The sequence below is a fragment of the Geospiza fortis genome, unplaced genomic scaffold (assembly GCF_000277835.1).
Source record: "Geospiza fortis unplaced genomic scaffold, GeoFor_1.0 scaffold172, whole genome shotgun sequence".
Taxonomy (NCBI): domain Eukaryota; kingdom Metazoa; phylum Chordata; class Aves; order Passeriformes; family Thraupidae; genus Geospiza; species Geospiza fortis.
The window spans coordinates 7,884,632-7,907,195 of NW_005054309.1; the positions used below are offsets into that span (position 1 = coordinate 7,884,632).

The 22,564-nt window shown below is 47.5% G+C and overlaps 1 protein-coding gene across 1 annotated transcript in view; it reads left to right on the forward strand.

The window, feature by feature from the left end:
- Positions 1-22,564, forward strand: part of TNIK (TRAF2 and NCK interacting kinase) — a 121,073-nt gene that overhangs the window by 87,900 nt on the left and 10,609 nt on the right. The window contains 9 exon segments of the mRNA XM_031055481.1: positions 1,222-1,386; positions 3,027-3,266; positions 5,504-5,610; positions 8,449-8,612; positions 9,743-9,840; positions 10,561-10,584; positions 14,419-14,603; positions 17,745-17,871; positions 20,037-20,201. Of these exon segments, the coding sequence (XP_030911341.1) occupies positions 1,222-1,386; positions 3,027-3,266; positions 5,504-5,610; positions 8,449-8,612; positions 9,743-9,840; positions 10,561-10,584; positions 14,419-14,603; positions 17,745-17,871; positions 20,037-20,201 (1,275 nt within the window).

The window sequence follows — 22,564 nt, forward strand, 5'->3', positions numbered from 1 at the left end:
TCACTGTCGCTGCCAGGGCTTGGCTGAGGAGGAGATGGACTGGAGCAGCCGTGACCCAGCACTCAGGCTGCTGCTCGCTTTTCAGAGGCAGTTCTCCTTCCCACCCTGCTGCCCTTCTCATCCCTGTGTCCCCTTCCTTGGGCACTGCTGAGCAGAGCTTTGCATGGCCTCTGCTCGCTGGTGGGCCTGGGGAAGTTGTGGTGACCTTCTAGGACACGGCAGTAGCCCGGGATGCTTAAACTCAAGTCCATAACACAAATTTCCTACCTAGATTTTACTCTGTCTCATGCTTAGTCTCTGAAAAGGATTCATTTTTATTCATATATTGGCTCTTTTGTTCATGAGTATTTACTTAAAGAAGAGCTGTGGTTCTTTCCGAGCAAACCTGTTGTAAAGATTGCCTTTTACTGTGGCATCATCCACGGTGGAATCGAGACATGCTAGGGGTATTTAACACTTCAATGACACATAAATAAAATACACATCAGATCTTGAGGTATCAAAAATTCTGCATAGCATATGCTGCCTGAATATCAATGCACAGCCTAACTGCAGGATGGCACAGCTGGGTGAGCTGAAACCACCAAGGGCAGCTGAAAGCAGTGGGCTTTGGGTTGATGTTCTCTCTCAGTAAAAGAGTATTTTCCCCTCCCATACATGACAAGGTGCCAGACTCAGTAAATTCAGATCAAAGCCAACATTTTTCTGGCTGCCATGTTTATTCTTTTATTCAGATCAAACAAAACTACCCGTTGTGGTGTTTATAGCAGTGAAGGAAAATGGTCCCCTTGCTCAAAGATCCATTTGAGAAGAAGCAAGAGCTTCTCGGGAGTCATCCTCTAGGAACATCTCTCTGAGGCGTGCTGCCTTTTCTTTATGTTTTCTTTTTAGTTTCTTTATTTTTTCCATTTCATATTCAGAAATTAATTAAGTGTATAAATTCAAGCAGTCCTTTTCATGCCTTTAAAATGCATTTATTGCATTTGATAATCCAAGTTTTGATCCAAGTTTGATGGAAAACTTGGATTCCACGGTCACAGAATCACTTAGGTTGGGAAACACCTCCAAGATCATCAAGTCCAACCTGTGAGTGATCACCACCTTGATCAAGCAATAGATGTGATGCACCTAAAGAGAAAAGAGGTGTCTGTATGTTTATACCTACCTTGGATTCCCATTGGAATGGGTTCTGGGGGCTCTGACTGTCCTGGTGTCGCGCAGGTGGAGGAGCGCTCGCGGCTCAACCGGCAGAGCTCGCCGGCCATGCCCCACAAGGTGGCCAACAGGATTTCTGACCCCAACCTGCCTCCTCGCTCCGAGTCCTTCAGCATCAGCGGCGTGCAGCCAGCCCGGACCCCGCCCCTGCTCCGGCCCGTGGACCCGCAGGTAATGGTGCTCCCCCCTCGCCAGGGTGCTGGGGGTGCTGGTAAGGAACCAAGGAATGATGGATGGAAGGGAAATAGCAACTGGCGCCCTGGATTCTCAGCCTTAAGCATGTTCATGAGTAAGAGCAGCATCTACATGCATGAGTGTGTTCCTCTTGTCACCTCCATGTGTTAGCAACATCACGCTGGTTTATACCTTCCTTTGAAGCATCACGTACTGGTTACTGCTAGAAACAAGCTGGAGGACCAGGAGGAACTGCTGCTCTGCTCCAGTGCAGCTGTTGCTCTGATCCTCTTTGGATCTGGTTTATGTAAAGCACTAAAACCACAGAGCCTGGTACAAAAGACCCGGGATGCTTTGATGCTGAGGATCATCAGAAAGAGGTTTTGCTTTCTTTGCCGCTTTGATTCAAGGTTTTGTTTTGGTTTTCCATTGAGTTGACATCAGTCACAAACACATCTGGAGAGGGCATAGATCACCATGACTGTCACAGAGGAGGGGCATCATTATTTTAGAAGTTTCTCCCAGCCATGAGGTCTGCAAGAACTCTGCCACCAAAAGCTGTAGGAGTGTCAGTGGTGGCTCTGGTCCAGCCCCTGGAATTGCTCCCACAGATCCACAGATTCCAACAGGGATTTCAGAGAGAAATACAAAGCCTTTGCTCCAGGTTCAGCTGGGCTTTCTATGGAATATGTGCCAACTAAGTGCCAGCCACTTGTGGCACCTCCAGTACAGAGCCAGCTTTAAACAAAAATGTGCAGGATAGCCCTGAAACATACTTTGTTTTGTATGCATTGGGAAAGTGGGCAAAACCCCGCTTCACTGTCATCCCTCTGACTGACCAAATAATTTTCAGTGACTTTCTTGGTGTCCTATACCATCAGCAGCTACAGAGACTTTTGTCTAGCAATAAAATACTCGTGAAAGAGTTGCTTGAAACCCAGAGCCCCATGTCAGTGTGTGTGTGCATACTCCTGTAGCCATGAGACATGGACACGTACAGAGACCTGTATGTAGAAATTTCAAATAAAAGTCACAACCCTGTTGTATCAAAGGAATGCAGCTTCACAGAGTCCTGGGAAGAAACTCTGATTTCACAAACTGTAACCTTGTGATTTTCTCAGATTTCCCAGAACAGATGTCATTATTCCTTAAACTTGCAACCTGTAGGGCTAATCCTTGGGAGCCACCAAGACCTGTAGAAGCTCATGCCTCAAGATATTTTTTAAGCCATCTATGCCTCAGAATTCCTGATGATTTTTTTAATCAATTATTATTTATTATCGTTTCCTTCTTTTTGTTTTTTTCATTTTTAACATGGAAAATCCATGCCAAACCTCATTAGTACAACCACAGAGGTGCAGGTGTAGGAGCTGGACTTTGGGCCAGCAGCAGCAGAGCCTGGGGCGGGCACGGCGTGTGCGGGAGTGTGATTTTAACAGATCTTGCCTTGAAGTGATGTAAGTCAGAAGTTCCTGAAACCAAGGCAGTGCTGATCTCAGACCAAGGGGGCTTTTCAGTGCATCCAAAGTGCTAATCAAAAAAAAATTTTTTTAAATCAAGTTTTAAATTTTTTTAATTCCTTTTTTTTTTTTTACCCTCCATTTTGACTGATAGTTCTGTTTTGACTTGGTGCTTAGATTCCACATCTGGTCACTGTGAAATCCCAAGGAAGCTCCTTGTCTGGGTCTCAGTCACTGCATGAACAGCCTGCAAAGGGACTGGCTGGGTTTCAGGAGGCTCTGACGGTGACCTCTCACCGCACTGAGATGCCAAGGCAGAACTCGGACCCCACCTCAGAAAACCCTCCTCTGCCCCCTCGCATTGAAAAGTTTGACCGAAGTTCTTGGTTACGGCAGGAGGAAGACATTCCACCAAAGGTAACACAACCACTCCTCACTTTCAGCGCCTCAGAGCTGAGTCCCTCTGGCAAAGCAGAGTGGGCAGGACTGAGCCCACCCCGAGGCTCTGCAGCGGGGGCTGACCCACCCAGGGGCTGCATTTCCTCAGGCAGGGTTTGCAGGACATGCTGGGAGCTGCCCTTGGCTGCAAAATAGCTGCAAAACAGCACTGCCCTCCAGCAAAGAAAGTTCTAGAGCTCAGACAGAGGCCAAAACAAATTAATCTCTTCTTTCCCTTGGATAAAAAACAACCTTCTGCCTAAATAGAATTATAGGAACATAAAATTTGTCATACTCAATAAGACGGGTCCTTTTTAGTCCAGTACCGTGCCTCCAGTTGCAATCAATATTGATGGAAGACTTGTAAGGGCTCCAGCAGCTTTATACATTCATTGACATTTTGGCAGTGTCTGGCAGTACCTCTTTAATTAGGATTCTTCTGGACCAGTATTTCGATTGTGTTGTTTATACACCTTCACTTGGGAAGAATTATAACTTGGCCATTAAAGTTGCCCTTACAGTGAATCACTGCTCAGCCAGGAGGATTTTTACAGAGGAGAAATGATTATAAATTGATTAGTGACAGGGAGGCAGTATTTGTCCCTGATTGAGAGGCAATTTTTCTGTGTATTTACAAAGTGAGTAACTTGCCTTTTGAAGAGCAAAGTGGCAGTCACCAGGTAAGCCTCCCTGTGCAGGGGATCTGTGGTGGTGTCATGGGTGTTAATAATGCTCCTGTTTCTGCTGTCACCAAGCAAGAGGGGACATCAGTGCTCTGCTAAAGGCAGCAGCAAGCCAACAGCTCCTGGAACTGTCTGTGTGCTTGGCTCCTCCATAGTGCAGGAGGGTGGCTGCCTGGTTTTAACCTAATTAAGAAAAAGCCCTGCAATTTAATGTTGGCTTTTGCCATGAGTCCTTTGAGAAGGACGCTCAGCCGCAGCGATGCCCTGCGTGGTGAGACCATGGCTGCTGGGAGAAAAGCTGTTCTCCAGCACTCTGCAGTATTTTCCCCCTTGGCTGAGGGAAAATGGACTCTGGAAGGGATCCCACCAGATCACATTTCAGGCTGGTGTGTTGGCAGTACCACCCAAGAGGAGCCTGACTGCACACTGGGCTGCCTGAGATGGGTTTGAGGTGTTTGCAGGCAGGAGAGAAAGGACTGCCCCGAGAGGCAGGACCAGCTGTCTCCGTGGTCCAGTGTCTTGTTTCTGCCAGTGCTTGTGGCTGGATGCTTCAGAGGAAGGTGGAAAACTCCCCAAGTCCTGACTGCAGAGTACCCTACCTGGAGGGGAGACTGCTTTGTACTGGGACAAGCTGCAGCTGGTGATGCTGCAGTCCGAGCTCTCTAAACCTTCTCTTATCTTGCCTAATGGAACCGAACCGTGTGTTTGTTCTTTAAAAAAGCCAAGCCTAATCCTTTTTCTTGCTAATCCTGACAAGCCCTTGGCCTTTCTGTTACCTGGTGCAAGGTATTGAATGGTGAGTATTGTCTTGCCTCTCCACATCACTGAGGTGCTGGGGGATGAGGCCACTGCACCTGTGACCATGCAGTGATGCCTGAGCTCCCACGGGATGGGGCAGAGTTCCAGGATTACCTGTCACTGCCTCTCTAGGCTGTGGTTGGCTTTGGTGCTCGTGCTGAGCCCTTCTGCCAGCAGCAAGGTTTTGGCAGTGACATCTGAAGCTCAGTGAAGGTCACAATGTTTAATCCCAGTGTTAGGTGGGTCAGTCTGGATCTTCCCACTGTCAACCCTCTTGTTTGTCCACCAGTCAACACCTTCTGTCTGTTGGCATGTGTCATATCTGAGCTAGATAGAAAACCTCTGTTGTGGCTGTTGAAATGCACTTCAGTCTGAATTTTACCTTTAAAATTCCTTTATGGGTTTTGTTAGATTTAAATTATATATACATTTGTGTGTGTATATGTGCATACATTTCTTCTAGATGTAAGTGCCCTTTTTGGTGGTAGCCAGGCTGCTCTGGGGGCTTCTGTGCCAGGAGCATCCCTGAGAGCACCATTGCTGCTGGCTGCTGCCTCACACTGCAGTGATTCCTTCTAAAAGCTGAGAGCCTTGTATTTTGTAATTGCCCTAAATACTGCCTTTCTCTCAGTGGGAAATCAGTTGTAAATCAGCCTTGAGGCAGAGCTGGAAGGTGATCTGTGATGGCTCAGGTGAGGAGTGGCCCAGACTGCAGATGTCTCCATTCTTTTCCAGGTGCCTCAACGAACCACTTCCATATCCCCTGCCCTGGCAAGGAAGAACTCCCCGGGCAATGGCAGCGCCCTGGGGCCACGGCTGGGCTCCCAGCCCATCAGGGCAAGGTGAGGGCATGCAGGGGACAAGGTGAGGGCATGGAGTGGGCAAAGTGAGGACATGAACGGGACAGGCAGCGTGGAGGTTCCAGTTGTGGGTTTCTCTGGGTCTGGACTGAAGGCACTTGAGAGGGCAGTTCATGTTGGGACTCAGGTGTTTATTGTTTCTTATCAGTAAAACAGTCTCAGTACTGTGAGTTTGGCAGCTTTTCATTAGAAGGCACAAAATGGCCAACAATCTCTTGGTACAAGGTCTTTTAAGACTAAACTGTCCAATTAGGAACTGACACCTTGATTATTTTCCCTTTTAACCCAATAACTGATCCCACAGAGCTGCAAAGAGGCCCATTTACAAAATGCCACCCAAACCCATGGAGGAGAAGGAAGAAGCATGAAGAAGAAACCCAGGACAGCACCCTGTGCCCTCCATCTTGCTTCCATTCACAACACACTAAAAATCCCAAAACCTCAATTTCTCACCAAGTGATACACCTGCACTGCTCTCTATAATCTATTTCACGTTTTTGTGGATTCCAGTCTATCTTGAAGTCTGGGAAACTTTCTGCATGAATGAGGGTCAGAGTCAGTGCTGTCCTGGGGGTCAGGGCACCCCAGAGCAGACAGAGAAATATTGCAGTGCCCTGGGTTTGCACAGGGCAGGAGTGACCCTGGTGTGAGCACAGACAGGAGCTGGGGTCCAGCCCTGCTTTAGCTGACTGAACACCACAGCATCTGCAAGGCTTCTCTTGTGTCTGGGATGAATTTTTGCATCCAGCAGTGATTTGTACTGACAAGGCTTAGAGCACTGGAATCCCTGGAGGCTTTGCTCCCTTGGCTGAATGAATTCCTGAACATTGCAGGGCTTGGAGGTGGAGGTGCTGGAGGGCTTGGTGCTGCTGTGGAATCGAACAGGAGTTTGGGTGCTCCCCTTAGTGGAATTAGGTCCTGGTTCTCACCTGCGTATCAGTGGATCCCTATAAGCCAATGGGGAGGTCTCAGTGGTACATTCCATAGATTTCTTATGCATCAGAGTGGTTTTTCACAGATAATGACTGAGGAATGTGCTGCAGGACAGACACTCATACAGCTTGCTGAGATCTTCTCTAGATGTAGATCAAGGATTAAATTCCTTTCAGTTTCCTAGGCCTGGGCCTTCAGCTCAGCCAGATCCAGCTGTGGCACAGCAGTGAGCCCCTGGAAGGCGCAGTGCCACGGCTGGGGGCCCCTCTCTGCCCGGCTCTGCTCAGAGCTGGATGTTAAAAACACAGCTTAGTCATGCGAGAGCTTGTCTCTGATTCCCAGAACGGACCTCAGACAGGCAGATCCTGGGAGAAATGCGAGTTCCCATTAGCCTTGCGTGAGGGAGCTCCTTGGCTGCTTCCTCCTGCCTTGTCCTCAGAGGGTGAGGTCAAAAAGTGACTGTGGGGATGTTCATGGGGTGTGCTGTCACCAGTGTGAGCATACACCTCCCTTTCCAGCTCAGGGCCCCCTCTGTGCTTCAGCAAACTCAGAGCCCTGAGTCGCTGGCAGGGGCAGCAGCAGGAGGAAGAGAAATTTTTGTTGTTCTTTTTTTTTTTTTTTTTTTTTTTAATTAGAGAAAAAGCATATCGTGGTTTGTTGCTCTTCTTTGCCAAAGGCTGAAACATTTTGAATTCTTGAAAATGTTGCTATTTTAATTAGCTGTTGCTTGAAGGACAGTTTAAAATGCAGAGGGATATTGGACTGTGTAATCTTTATAAGTGATGGTATTGAAAGTAAAAAGGATAATGGAAAGCTGGGATTCAAGTTCAAGGTTGCCCAGTGTTTCCTGCACCTTGACTGTCCCAGTCCTGGTCAGTGAAGGTAAATACATCAGTTGCCAAAGTTTTCACATATACTACAAATATAGTTAACTTAGCTAAGGATTTCAGCCATAGAACATGAGCTGGAAGCCTTCAGTTTGATGAAAATTGGAAATTATTAGGATGCTACCACATGTCCATTGAACTTAAGTTTTCATTGAAATTATTTCATACTTTATTTTTCTCACAGTAATGTAATATTTTTCCTTTTTCCCCCTTTCTCCTACTGGTTCTTGATTCTCCCCATGCATAAATGCAAATATTACAAAAATACTCCTTCTTTTATTTGTCTCCCTGTTGTGACAAATGAGGGAATATTTACTATACATTTTAAAGAGGCCTTTGAATAAGATCACCTCCAGAAACATTGTATAAAACCAAGTTGCCTAACTCTGCATGAACATCTCTTCTGATGTCATTTCAATGCCAAGTAAGAATTAATTTCCTAAAGGCATCTGATACCCAGAGAGATATTAGTCACTCCTTGTGTATCAAGGGCACTTTTTATTCTAGATTTATCTGTGTTCACAAGGGTGAGAGAAATCAAGGAGGAAAAGTGGATATCTGATGCAAGTTTGAAGTGAAGCCATGAAAATTTGGGACTGTGAATTAAGTGGTACAAGAGATCTGCAGCCTTGCTGCAAATTGGAGATCCTTGCTTTGCTGAACTCTTTGTCTAACAGCACATCACAAATTCCTGCTTTTATGAAGAATTTTGGTGGTTAATTAGGTAACTCCAGCTTTGCAAATCTACAGATGGGGAATTGAGAGCAAGGAATCTTTTAACGGTTGCCAAATTTTACAAAATAAGAGCAGAAAGCTACTCCAGGCAATTTTTTTTTGGTGGTCATAGTGCACCCAGAATTGGTGACCTCAGCCCTGTCTCCTCCATCTGAGGAGGACTCTCCTGGCCTTTGCAGCCCCCCTGTCAGTGTGGGCAGGGTCTGGAGCCCTGGGGTGGGTGTGACCCTGGCTGACGGTGCCCCTCTGTTCTGTCCTCCTGCAGCAACCCAGACCTGAGGAGGACAGAGACCATCGTGGAGAGCCCCTTGCAGAGGACCAGCAGTGGCAGCTCCTCCAGCTCCAGCACTCCCAGCTCCCAGCCCAGCTCCCAGGGTGGATCCCAGCCTGGCTCCCAGGCTGGCTCCAGCGAGCGCAACAGAGTCAGAGGTGAGCTTGGGAACGTCCCTCAGCATCAGGCACACTTTGGGAGCCTTCCTGACAACCACCAGGGGCAAGATGTCTGTGATCTCATGCTTGGTTTTTTTTTTTTAATTTAAAAATCAAAGGATCCATCATTTCTGATGTGCTTTTGTGACCTGCTGGCCTCCTTGCAAACAGAGTTGCCAAGAGCCCCATTTCCCTGGAGGCTGATATAAGATGGCCACAGCACCTCACTGCCAAGTAGCCCTGGCAGAAGGAGATGGGAGTTATGCTTTAGGGTAAACAAAGAAAACAACCAGTGTGCTTCCTGTCTTCATCCACCCAGGTGCACCTCTTCTGATGGGGTTTCTTTAGGAATGTGTTTCACTTTTAATTGATATATATATTTTTGGGGGCTTCATCTTTGTGCCAGTGATAGGATCAGAGGAGTGACATAACCTATAAGGTTTCTCTCAAATGTTTTCACCAGGCAGCCGTGCTGACATGAGATTTATGTGTGTAGCCAAATTGTTCCCTCTCACCCTAGAGCCCCTCTTAAAGATATTCCATTCCCCTGTTTAATGGCAGTGGAGTAGTGGAGTTGCCACAGCCCATACACCCACTCATCTGCATTCTGGCACAGCTCCACACTTCCATTCCCTGGGGCTGAAGAGCTTTAAGACAAATGCTGCCTCCATGCCTTGAATATTTTATGACTTGGCTATAAGATGATGGTGTCTGTTGTTGAAACCATCAGTCCTCTAGGTACTCAATAAAAGGAGTTTGTAACCCATTGTCATTTTGGGTTTGATTTTGTTTTTCCTAATGAGGAATCCTGTGACAAATATTGTCCTAGCGATGTCAGATGCTGCAGAGCTTTCCATTTATCACATGCCCTGCTCTTCTGCAAAGTAAATTTGTTTCTTTAGTAGAAAAGGAGCAGTAACTCTGTGAGAGGGCTGCTGGTGGAGGCTGGGCAGGATTATGGCTTCTCTTGCTCTCTGGGTGGAGAAACAGAAAGGAGCAGGAGGGTTTTTCAAGACAGCAGAAGCAAAGTGATGATGAAGCCCCTGTTCCCACCTGTCCCAGGTGACGGGATGCAGTGGTGGCTTTTGGCAGTGTTTTAATTCCCACTCTCTCCACCTGCCTTTCACCAGGGAACGCCAAGCCCGAAGGGTCCCCTGTGCTCTCCCATGAGCCTGCCAAGGTCAAGCAGGAGGACAACAGGGACGTGACACGACCGAGCCGACCCGCTGTGAGTCCTCAATTCCTCCCCATGGGAATGCTGCCAGCTGCCTTGGCCGCGTTTCCCTTCGGTGCGGTGGCACAACCGCGGGGACCCCAAAAACGAGGCTAGCACTGCTGCTGCTCCAGCTGAGAGACTGGAAAGCAGCAGTACAGCAAGAGCCCCTGGGAGATTTGAATGCTTAAGAGAGTGCATGAGTTTTTACCAGGAGCCCAAGCCTAGGGGAAAGCACTTAAGCCTGTGTTTCCGGGCGAAGCAGACGCTTAAGGGCTTCGCTAGCTTGGGCGCGGCGGTGGCCGATGGCACATGGTTGTGTTCCGTGCTGCATGTCCCCCGCAGCACCCGCCCAGGGATGCTCTGCTCGTGAAGGCTGGGGAACCAACCAGCCCCCAACAGCCTTCCCAGCTTAAAACCCCACCTGGTAGTGGTCTCTGCACACTCCCTTTCTATTATTCTGAGCAAAATCTCATCCGAAGTGTTTCCTCCTGGTTTAATGCTGTTGACATTTGTATCTGAAAACTGCAGAGTCAGCCTAAAAACTATATGAATTTCCACTGCTTCTCTATTTTAATGTGTATTAATGTTTTGTTGATGATGTTTTTTTTCTCTACACTCCACAGCGTTGAGCTAACAATTCTAATTTTATTTCTAACCTGCTTGCCCTTCCTCTGGCTTTTTCCTGTCCCGATCTGTTTCCTCTGATGCTGATTATTCTTCCTTTACCCACAGAGCTATAAGAAAGCTATAGATGAGGTTAGTGATATCTTTTCTCAGTGGGTCATGCCTATGCAAGGTTGACTAGTTAGTGCTTAATTCCGAGCTGGGTTTTCTTGGTGCTGTTGATAAAGGTGGCGATGCGATCTCGGGTCGGACGGGAGAGCGAACCGGTGGCGTTCCGGTGTCGGGAGGGGACAGCACTGCTGGTGTGCTCTGCTCAGCCCTGGGCTGCCCAAAACCTGCTGGCCACAGCACTTGCATGGAGGCCAGGGCAGAGGCATCGCAGCATTCACGTGGGGGAGCAGGTGGTGCTGCTCTTGGAAGGAGGAGCGAGAGCGTTGGTTTCTCGTGCCGGTGGAGGAGGTCGGGCAGCCTGGACCCCTCACCACATTCTGCTCTCAGCCACAGCCCCTGGCCACCTGCTGATTTCAGTGGGGCCATCAAGTCCTTTTTAAAATGTGTTCTAAGCCTAATTCAAAAAAAGGCACTTGAAAAACAGAGCAGTGGGTTGTTCATTCTCATGGGCCAGCATCCACTGCAAAGCCTGTCAGCAGAACCATCTCGGCAGTGCTGGTCCTCATTCATCCTCTTAAAAAATGAGAGTCCTCAAGTACACCTTTTTCACTTAGGATAATATTTTAAATGTGCATCTGGCAGTGGTGAATGTTTAAACATTCATGGGAAAAGACCCAGCATTCCTGATTTAACATTTAACTTGCCTCACGCATCGCTGTGCACACTGCAGATACCGGTAACTGCAGGGCTGTAGCAGAAAGCACTGGTTTCAGCAGCCTCTTTCCTCTAAAAATAGAAGATATGAAAGAAGGAAGATGTGCTGGTTAGTTAACTTGTTCTCTTGGATAAAATGTGAGCAATACATTTTGTTTAATGAGGTGCTTTGTTAAGAAAAAAGCACATAAATCAGTGTCTAAATAGAGGCAGTGTGTGTGCTGAATTCAAGCTCAAGGAGCTGTGTGATTTTGGAAACCAATCTGACTTGATTCCAGCAAATATTAAATCTAAAGAAGACTTTGTAATTAAAAGTAATTAAAGAGCACCAACACTGCTGACTTATGTATTATGTCACCCTCAGTAATAACACTTGGAACATGTGTGGAACTACAGAGCACTTTCTCTCTGGTTGTCAGATTGTTTTTGGTCCAGGAGCAACTTGGTGAAGCTGTTTAATCCTACAAAGTGCTCATTACTTAAACAAAATGATAGCATCAAAGAATTCACCAGCCCGAGGCAAAGCTTTAACTAGGAAATATGAGTTATCTGATGATATTGTCTGGGACTATTACTGCTCTTATAACTTTCAAATTAGTTATTAAAAAGTAATTAAGCTGATTTTTAAAATACTTGACTGTCTTCTAGTGATGGCCAAAAAAGGCTGATAGGGTGCCTTGAAGCACGTTAGAAGTGGAAGGTGCAAAAAAGAAATAATTTTCACAGTCCAGTGCTGTGACAGGGAGGAGATCAGTGCTAGTCCTGTGCTGCAGAAGTCCAGCTGCAGTTTTAAGAGGCTCTTACACACTAAAATCCCTTTTAAAGTGAGAGGCTCTAATTCAATTCAAAGGCAAGTGCTCAATAAAGAGCATGTTTGATACTCTAAATGGAAAGCATTGTTAAGCTGCTCAAATTGTCACCGATTCTTATTTAGGAAAAGAAGCAGTCGTATCATAGAAGCTGCTGCAGCACTAATTAAAATAATTAGTTGTCGTGACTGCAGATTTGACTCTATATCAATCTCAAACATGTTGGCATGGAAAAGGAGCTCTTGAAATACCACAGTCTCTCTTTAATCATGGTAAAGAGCCTTTCTTTAAATGTACAGAGACCATTTGGAGGGACACAGAACTACAGAATCAGAGAATGGTTTGGGTTGGAAGGGACCTTAAAGTTCATCTTGTTCCCACCCCACCCAGTCCATAAGCAAGGACACCTTCCACTATCCCAGGTCACTCCAAGCCCCATCCATTCTGGCCTTGAACATTTCCAGGGATGGGGCAGCCACAGCTTCCCTGAGCAGCCTCTGCCAGGGCCTCACCACAGCCTGAATAAGGAATTTCTTCCCAATATCTAATCTAAACCTACTCTCTGTCAGTTTGAAGCCATTCCCCTTTGTCCTGTCACTCCATACCCTTGTCCAAAGTCCCTCTCCAGCTCTACTGGAGCCTCTTTAGGTGGTGGAAGATGCTCTGAGGTCTCCCCGTGGGGCCTTCTCTTCTTCAGGCTGAACAACCCATACCAAACCCATCACAGGTACCCGCTGTGAAATTGGGATTGACCAATTACAAAAAAAAAAAAAAAGCCGTTTTTGGGATGCTTGTACTTCTGAGTCTGATGCAAAGCTCTCCAAAATCCAGGGGAGTGTCTATGGCAGAGCCTGGGCAGGGCAGACCTGGGAGCAGAATGTGTGGCTGTCACCGGTGGGAGCCCGCCGGGAGGTGTGGGTCATCAGCAACCAAAGCACAGATTGCTTACAAAACATTCCTCCCTCACCATTAAAAACCAAACTGGGTTTGCATCTCAGCCATAGAGCTTCTCCATCCTTTTCTTCACATGTCGACAGGATAGATTTTAGGAGCTCCTTTTGCCACAGTAATTAATATTGCCGTAGTCGCCCTGCTGGAACGGTAAACTGGAAATGCAGTAAATGAGAGTATGGCCGTAAGACAATTGTGGAATTTAGTCTTTTTCAATGAGTTTCTTTCTCCCTGATCCTTTATCTCTGACCGAATGCACTGATGCCTACCTCGGTCACTAATATAGGGAGAAATGGTAAGACTGACAATTGCAATGCTTTGTTCGTCATGTGCATGTCTTGTGCAACAGAGTTCTCTAACCCATTCTAATTCGAGCTCTCATGCTTTTCTGCCCTACTGCTTCCCCCTGCATTGCTATAAAAGCATGTAAGATAACAAAAAGTCTCTTTTCTACACGGTGCCTGCCATGTTTCTTGTTTTGAAATAGCAGTGTCTATTTTATATGACTGTCGGGTCTGAGACCTCATCAAAGTCATGGTAAACTGAAAAATTATGACTAGGCTTTGAGACTGCTCCTATCTTTTTTCTTGTTTCAAGGCTTTTTGGTTGTTTTTTTTTTGTTTGTTTTTGTTTTTTTTTTTAGTTTTCTTTCTCCCTTAGCTTGTAGGCTGCCACATTTCACATAAAGTGCTTAATGGGTCCCGCTGAGGGATTTTTTTTTTTTTTTTATTGTTATTATTTTTTGATCGTGTGGCTGACTCAGAGCTGTGACTCCAAAGTCTGGCTGAGCTGGGCGCTTCTCCTCCTGCTCCTCACCGCCTCTCGGCAGCCGCCCGACAGCGGAGACTCACCATGGAAGCAGCTCTTGACGTGGGGATTGCACCACTCCATGGGAGATGCTGTCATTGCTTCCTTCCCAAATGCATTTATTACAGAATAAATACCATTACGGGGTCTCTTTGAGAAGTTTGAAAGAAGAGAAAACCCTGCAGGAGAAATTCTCTGAGCCAATCTTTGAAGTGACGTTGTTTTCCAGTTTACTATGATGGTGACTGAACTTCACCTTTTCCAACAAATATAATTTTGTCGTGTATATACATATAAGTGTGTGTATATATATGCACATACACGTTCCAAAGAGAAAAAGAAGAGGTTGGCTATTGACTTTTCAGTGAGCGTAAATCAGTTTTGTTTTGTTTAATAAATGCTACATGCTACAAACATTGTCTTACGTTTGTCTCATGTTTGTAACGACTCTGTAAAGCTATTTCTCGTTGCTTGTGCTGTTAGCATTGGCTTTTGGAGAGATGTATGTGACCTTCTCCTCGCTCTGAATGTAACAGCTGTCGCTTCCTTGTTTCCTTGCCCCCATCCCCTTTAGGACCTGACGGCTTTAGCCAAAGAGTTGAGGGAGCTGCGCATCGAGGAAACCAACCGGCCCCTGAAGAAGGTGACAGACTATTCCTCCTCCAGCGAGGAGTCTGAGAGCAGCGAGGAGGAGGAGGAGGATGGGGAGAACGAGACACACGACGGGACCGTGCCTGTCAGTGACATCCCACGGCTCATGTGAGCAGCGCTTTCTTTTGGGGGGCAAGCCATGAAACCCCGGTGTGTGTTTTTCTGGAGGTGAAACCCCAGCATATCTTGGCCTGGAGGAGAAACCCTGGTGTGTCCTGGCCTGGAGGAGCAGTCGCTGTGATAAAGGACACGGCCAAAGCGTGCCCATGTTGGGTGGCTGGCGCTGGGAGTGGCCTCATGGTTGCAAGGGATGATGTACTCGCATGAGTGTTTTTCCTGTTCCAAACTAGAGAGAATTAATGGGGAAAACCTGAGCTATTTCTGCTGCATATTCAGTGAGTGTTGGCTCAAAGTTGATGGAGCTGTACCTGCTGATGAGCCAGGCAGGTTTTTGGCCAGAGTGGGCACAGCTGACCTCATCCACACCGTGGGTCCTGCCCATGGGATGGATGTGTTGAAACTCTGCCTGCTCTTGAGCCTGGTCTTGCTCCAAATTAAGCCATGCTTAAGTGTCAGTACTTGGTGTCCTGCCCAGTGCCAACTGGTAGAGCCAGGATTATAATAATCCTGAATCTTTGTCTTGGATTTCTGCCCTTGGCACAGTCAGTGTTGGTGAGTTGAAGTGGTGAAATGAAGAGATCAGCAGACTGTTGTGTCCCATGGGACATTTGTGCTTTTGAGTCCCTCCAGATCAGGGCAGCACAGCTTCAACACTCACAGGGAGCTGCTGCCATTCGGAGTTCCTGGAATATCTCTGCTCAGGTTTCCCACCCAGTGCTTTGCAGGGGCATTTCTGGAGGGCTCTGCCTGGCAGCAGGATCTGAATCCTGCCCCTTTGAATATGCAGAGGAGCTGTAGGAAAGTTTCAGGGAATTATTTGTGTTTTAATCAGTTCATTTCCATTTTTCCTGCTAAATGAGTTAGAGTTGATACAGGCATACCTGGCTTCAGGAACATGGTTTAGCAGTGAACATGATGGTGCTGGGTGAATGGTTGGACTCAAGGAATTTAGAGTTCTTTTCCAAGCTAAACAATTCTTTGATTCTCTGATTCATGGTGGTGGGGCATGGAGCAGCATAGAAGCCCTCTAAGTGGCAGGGAGACCATGTCTCCTTGGGTCCATGTTTTTCACAGTGCCAAGCTCCTGGGTTGAAGCTTCCTTCCAGCAGAAGAATTAAAAGCAGAGCTCTTGAGTTGGTTGGAGCAGGTCAGGAGGCAGAGGGATGGCTCTGAATGTGCAGCAGTGGGATGGGCAGTCAGGCGTGCCAGAAGGGGCCTCAAGCTGCTCATGGAAGAGGAGTTTAATCAGGAGTGGTTAATTTGTGCTGACATCCTTCTTCAGACACCCTGGGTTTGACACAGCACTTCCCAGTGGATGAATATCCCACTGGATGCCTTGCAGCCACATGTGTGGGATGACAGCAGTGAGCTGGATGCCCCCAGCCCCTGCCAGCCCAGTGCCTCATGTCCCAGAATGTCCTGTCTCCATTGTGTCCCAGAGACACGGGGTGGAGATGCAGGGGTGTCTGCAGGCAGAGCTGCACTGCCCCATGTCTGGGGAAAAAGAAAGCAAATCCTCTGAGTTAAACCCTTATTTCACAAAAGGGACCTTAGCTCAAGTTCAGTCTCAATGTACTTTGGTGTTTTTTCTGACAGATTTATTTTCCTATGTTCAGTGTTTGTCATTGGAAAGTGGGACGAAGAGAGATCATCTTATCTTCTGCTGCACCTTCTGAGTGATCTTTGTGTAGCCCATGTTTAAACTTCCCTGGGTATCCTCCCTGAGCACTTGCCTGCTCTTCATTCCAGCTCTATCCAAGTCTCTTCTGCTGCAGGATAAACCTATCCATTTTTGCTCTGTGCCCCAGTGGATAGGAGGAATTGTTTATTACATCCACCTCTGGAGATACCATTTCTCCATCTGAAGACTCTGATGACTCCCTTCAGCTCCCTCTCCTTGAGCTGTGCAAGCCAGCTCTTGCCCATGGCCAGGGAATTCTTGCAGGATGACAGGGAAACTGTGCACTGATGAAATTTGGGACCTCAGGGCTGCCTCAGCCATTCATTCTCTGGCTGTACAGTCTCAAAATTAACATAACCTCCTCTGGCCCTGTTTTCTTATTTTAAAGCTATAATAACTGTGCTATTTTCTCATCCTTTGGTGAAAAGCTAATGGCAGGGAGGTGTTAGCTCCTCACATGAAAGGTGCTGTAGGAGTCTGGAGGGCTGCTGGCTGGAATGCCTTTGTGTTGCCTGTCCAGCTGTAGGTTTGATAGGATGCAGGCAAGGAGCCAGTCCCACCTCGGGGTCCCCAGGGCTCAGGTCCCACCCTGGACCAGTAACCCCATGATTAATCCAGGTTGTTTTGGCTTTTCACCGACCAGGCTCCCTCACAAGCCTCGGGGCTTGTTGGTGTGCACAGGAGTTCAAGGTTGTATTGCCTCACGCTGCTGGAAGCAATTGGTCTGTGAGGCTTTTAAATGCAGAGTAACAGGTCTGATCATCCAGGGCTGTTGGTTGTTTGCTTGTGGATTTGTTCCGGTTATATTTAAGCAGCCAGGCTGCCAAGTGAAGTAATGGGGGCTGCTCAAGCACCTGTGACATCCAATCTCAGGCAGTCCTAAAATTCAATAAATTCCAGCCCCCTTCTTCAAAAAGAATCATGGAAATTTCAAGGTGAAACCACAGGTTAGGGCTGAATTTTCACCTGGGAAACAGCAGAAAGCTACAGGACACAACTTGTCCTTCTGCCCACATCTTCTCCAGACCCCATCCCCTCCCTTGTTATTTGCCATCAGATGCTCTGGTGTTTCCTTTTCAGGGGTTGAGGTGGGAATTAAAGGGAGTAAATTTTGGTTTTCTGCTGCTCTTTTAGGTAGAAAAAAAATCTATAAAGTAGTGCCACTCCTTGTTACCCGTTCATCAGTGCTCCTCTCAGGACGCCTGGGGATAAGAAAGAGAATGGTCTCTCTTTGGTATCTGTCGTTTATCAGCCTCACCCTGGCCCTGTATTTCTGGCAGCATCTATAATTTCCCCATAAATCCAAGTGGATACATTTTTCTAACTTTTCTTCCTGTGAGCTACAGAGCCTTACCTTTATTGAAATAATACCGTACTAGAGGATTTTTTTTTCGCCTAGTTTAACAAAGGGAATATTCACCATTAATGCTTTTCCTCTCTGTCCCCAGACCCACAGGAATTCCTGGAAGCAACGAGCCATACAACCTGGGAATGGTGACAACCCACGGGCTCGAGACTTCCCACGCAGATACGTTTAGCAATATTTCAAGGGAAGGGACTTTAATGGTGAGGGAGGTAAGTTGTAAAACAAACACTTCCATGGAGCATCTTCAGGAGGTTTTGCCCATGTAAGCACCAAAACTAACAGTGCTGTGTGTCCGGAACACAAAACAAGGAGTAAATTGTGCTCGTTAGCGCTCTCGTTAATGCAATTTACACCCGGGGCAAATGTGACAAGTGCAAATGTTTCTCGGAACTACAAACAGCAGTGAATGGCAGTGCCAGGGCACGGCGGGGAGGAGGCTCCTGCAGACGGCTCTGCTGTAACCCCACCATGGTTGCAGGCAGCTGGAGTTACCTTCCATTTACAGCATTCAGTGAATTCACTTGGAACTGGCCCGAGATTTGCCCTCTTCTCCCCAGCCTTTGCCACCTTGGGCCTGTTAGAGCCGTGCAGTGTTTGTAGAGCATTTGGGGGCTTTCAGCAGAGGCTGGTCCTGCTCAGAGACCACTGTGGGAGGCACTGGGCATCCCAGATGGATGTGAGCCCTCATCCCAGGGCTATGGAGGTGAGGCTGTGGTGGGAGCAATGCTGAGGGATGGTTCTGCAGCAGTGAGGCAGAGGAGGCATCTTCAGTGCCTGTGGAAGATCTCCCTCGGTGTTTCTCGACTTTCCAGCTGCTGGAACGTTCTGGTGATGCTGGTGGAAGTGCAGATGGGTAGCTGGGCTCCTGGTGAGAGGGGAGGAGGCCCTGGTGGTTAGGGAACAGGGGAGACACTCTGCCACCAGCACATCAGGGGGGTGGATGGGAGAGGAGAAGGAGGAAGGGGAGCTTGGAGTCTGCAATTGTAAAGGAGGGATCTTTAGATCACGTGTAAACTAGACTTGAGCTGCATTTTAGTTCTTAATTCCATTTATCTAATACCTTCACCTATGAAGGAAAAAGATGAATGCAAGTTTGAAAGAGAGGAATGAGTTAGCAAAAGAAGTTACAGCATGTTTGCTGCCTTTCTCCATCAGTTTTGGAGGGGGTGGTGATACAGTCCACCCCATCCCTGACTGGGGTGGAGCTGTTCAGAGCAGGGATCCCCACAGCTCTGCACATCCCTAAACCAGGGAGGGTGCTGTGGGGGACTGGGAGAACAAGGCCCTGTGTAACAGGCAGCTGTTCCTGAAATGAGCTTGTGTTCAGCATCACAACACCCGTGCTGTGCCAGCAGGGCTGGATGGGAATTGAGATGCAGAAGGGTTTAAAAGGCATGAGCAAGAGAAGCAGCTGGAAAACCCCACTGGGAGGAGAAAGCATGATAAGAAATCCAAACTGCAGCCTTGTGCTGGGTGCTTACTGTTTTTCCCCCCACTACCATAGCCATCAGAGGATGGGCTCACTGAGGTCAGAGGGCTTTGGGCAAAGAGCTTTTCACTCTTTGGTGGGATGGCAAGGTGTGGTCCAAGGTGATGATAATGAGCAATCAAAAGATGAATGTCATCAGGACTAGTCAGGGGCTTGGTGAGCCCAGTTAAAGTTTCCACAAATCCCAGTAAATGGGTAAATCTCTGTAACAATCTCATTGATGTGCTTCAGGTAGGTGAGGTCCATCAAAATGGCAAAATAAATTAGGAAGGGAGAAACTTCCAGTACCTGCCTTGCACAGGGAGGAGATGGAAAGGAAGGGGAACCCTGTGGAAACCCAAGGAGCCTCGTGTGCAGGGCGAGCTGCTGGTGGTTCTGCCCCCCCTCCTCTGCTGCTGTTCACTGCTGGTTTGGGTCACAGAAACATTGGACAGGGCTGTGCTGGCACTTGCAGTCAGGCTGCTCTTTGCCATAGCTGTGCAAAGCTGTCCAGGCTGAGGCTGACTGAGGGCTCAGATTCTGCTGTCACCAGTGGCCATGAGGGAGGAGAGCTGGCCATGGGGTTTGCACCCATGGGGGCAAGCACAGACTCTGCCCTGCGTTCCTCATCTCCAACCAACAGTGACCAGGCCTCTCTCGCTGTTTCGTGGCTAATTACTCTGTATTGACTTTGTCATTAATCCTGTCTTTAATTCTCTGGAGTGGGGGGTTGGTTTGCTGCTTGCCAGGCTGCATGGGGATGGAACAGAGAGGGTCCTTCTCCTGTGCTTGCTCTGGGAACCGGGGGACTGCCGACAACTTCGTTTGGTTTGGTTTTTTTTCTCTTCTTTTTCTCTTCCCTCCCCCCTCCCTTCTCTTTCTTCCTCATGCCTTGTGTCTCTGCAGACCTCTGGTGAAAAAAAGCGTTCTGGCCACGCAGCCAGCAATGGCTTTGCAGGTCACATCAATCTGCCTGACCTGGTGCAGCAAAGCCACTCGCCGGCGGGCACGCCGACCGAGGCCCTGGGGCGAGTCTCCACGCATGCGCAGGACATGGACTCGGTGCCTGAAGTAGGTGCTGGGGGGCTCCTCTTTCTCCTTTGCACTGCTTGTAAATCAAGTATTAACATCTCTGCCCCCTGATGGGCTCTCCTGCTTTCCTCCCTGCCTTTCTTGGCTCTTCCCTCTCTCTGTTTCTGGTCCCCGTGGGTGAGTGCAGTGGAAATGCGAGGGAATCGGATGGGTTACTGCTGTAGGGATCTGTGGCTGATGGGAGAAGGATTTATTAGGTCTTTCAAGCCCACCAGCTGGAGTTCTGGTGGTGTGACACCAGTGCTGACAACTGATAAGAAAGTCCCATTTTTTTTTGACACTTGGATAGAAAAGGAAGTGGTGAGAGCCAGTGATGCCATTAGCTTCAACTGGGCCCAGCTTCCATCTGTGCAACCTCTGATAATTATCATGACTGAAAAGGTTACCAAAAACCAAAGCCAACCAAATTCCAGGTTATTCTTCAGAGTAAAAGAACCTGCACACTTTTAAAGTCATGTGTTTCCTGTCATGGCAAAATGTTTCTCTCTGGTAGGTGTTTTATAGGCAAGTGATTGAACATTAAAATTAAAGAAAGTGTAAAAAATCTTAGTACAAGATGTGACAAATAAACCAAGGGAATTGATGTGCCCAGTTTACCATCCTTAGCTGTGGGAACCAAACAGTTCATTTTTCCCATGAGAAATCAACCCATTTGGTACTAATTAAGCTATTGTATTTAATGTTTTTGTTTCATTCGGTAGGTTGTGCATCAGAAGTTCTGCCATCCTATGTTCTTTCATAGAAATGGCGTTCTCACTCTATGGTGTGCTTTTACTAGGAGTATAAAAATAAAAATTTCTTGGAATTGGGCATTGATAAAACGTGAGAACAGATGGTGCCTGACTTGACCTCAAGTTTTTATCTGTTTCCTCATTGGCATTAAAAGCAGGAACGAGAGAGTCGATCCTGAAATTAACACCTTCCACAGTCATCCTGGGGCTGAGATGCAGCCTAGGATTGGGTTTTAATGTATTCAATTATAGAACATCAACCAAAAAGATCTTCTCCATTTCTAAAATTGTATTTTTAGAGTTGACTGAGCAGGGAGTGGGTGTGAGTGGAAACTTGGGGATTTTGTTCATGGGCTTCCAGGTGACTCATGCAAGCACGACCTCAGCCTGCAGCTTGATGCTCTTTGTAAGCCACCACACAGGTTTATAGGCTGTTGAACAGGACCTGGGGGAAGATGAAGTCTTAATATTTAAATATCAGCCTTGGAAGCTATTAAAATGTCATCTTCTGAGGAGAAGAACTGAATGTGAGCAAGGAAAAATGCTCGGTGCATTGGGATGAGGGGTTTCTTTGTAATGCATTTGGTGGAAAGCACCTGGCTCTCAGCTGGAAATCCCTGCAAAAACTGAAATCTTCTCTTCCTTAAATCGCTATTGTTTTATGGAAAAGACATTCAGCACAGGGAAAGAATCTGTGTATTTCTTGGATAGGAGACAAGCACAAAGCAGAGGTATCTGTGCCCACAGCCTTCCCTGCTGCAGGCTGTTAACTCCTTCAGCTACCATGTTCAGTTTAGAAATCCATCCTGTTTCTATGGAAACAGGCTGTCAGGGAATAGGGCTGGGAGGGAAGCAGGATGCACAGCCTGATTTTGGCAGGGATGCTGGCTCGCCCATGGATGCCAGCCCCAAAATGCTGGGAAAAGTCACGAGCCACGAAGCTGCTCCTACACCTGGTTTTTTGTGCCCTTGAATCCTTTTATGGCCCACTGGAGAGGAAGCACAGCCCCAGTCTGGTTTCAGTGGGGATGTGCCAGGGTGGTGGTGTTTCCCCTGGCACATCTCCCAGGTAGGGGGGACTTGTCCCCATGGCTGCTGTCACACAGGGCATGGGGAGCAGCCAGGGCTTGGTGACTGGGTGAAAGCTGAGGAAGATTTATTTCACAGGAAGGACAATGAATGTCCCAGAGAAGAAAAACGTGAGCTGTAGTGGTGCTGCAGAGTGAGCTGGGTTTGCTGCTGTTGCAGCTCTAAACTGAGCTCATCCATAAAGCGTGTCCTGGGTAAATGCTGGAGTAGGAAGGATAAGCTGCTCAAAGAAGGGGGAATTCACGTCACTTTGACTCCAAAGACAAGGATTTCCTTTTGCTTGGAAGGAGGTCTTAGCCTCATTTTCTGCCTTAAAGCAATGGTTTTATAAAGAAAGCAGTGTGACACTGCAGTTTTTCATCCCCAGATTCCCTCAGCAAAGTATTGGCTCTGACATTTCCTGCCCTACCCTCAGGTTAAGTTTTGTTAACTTAGAAATGCCCCTTTCTGCAGTCCCACTTGAAGTGCTGGGGAATAATTTAAAACTGTGCCAGCTGCCCCAGGCCAGGGCTTCACAGGGAC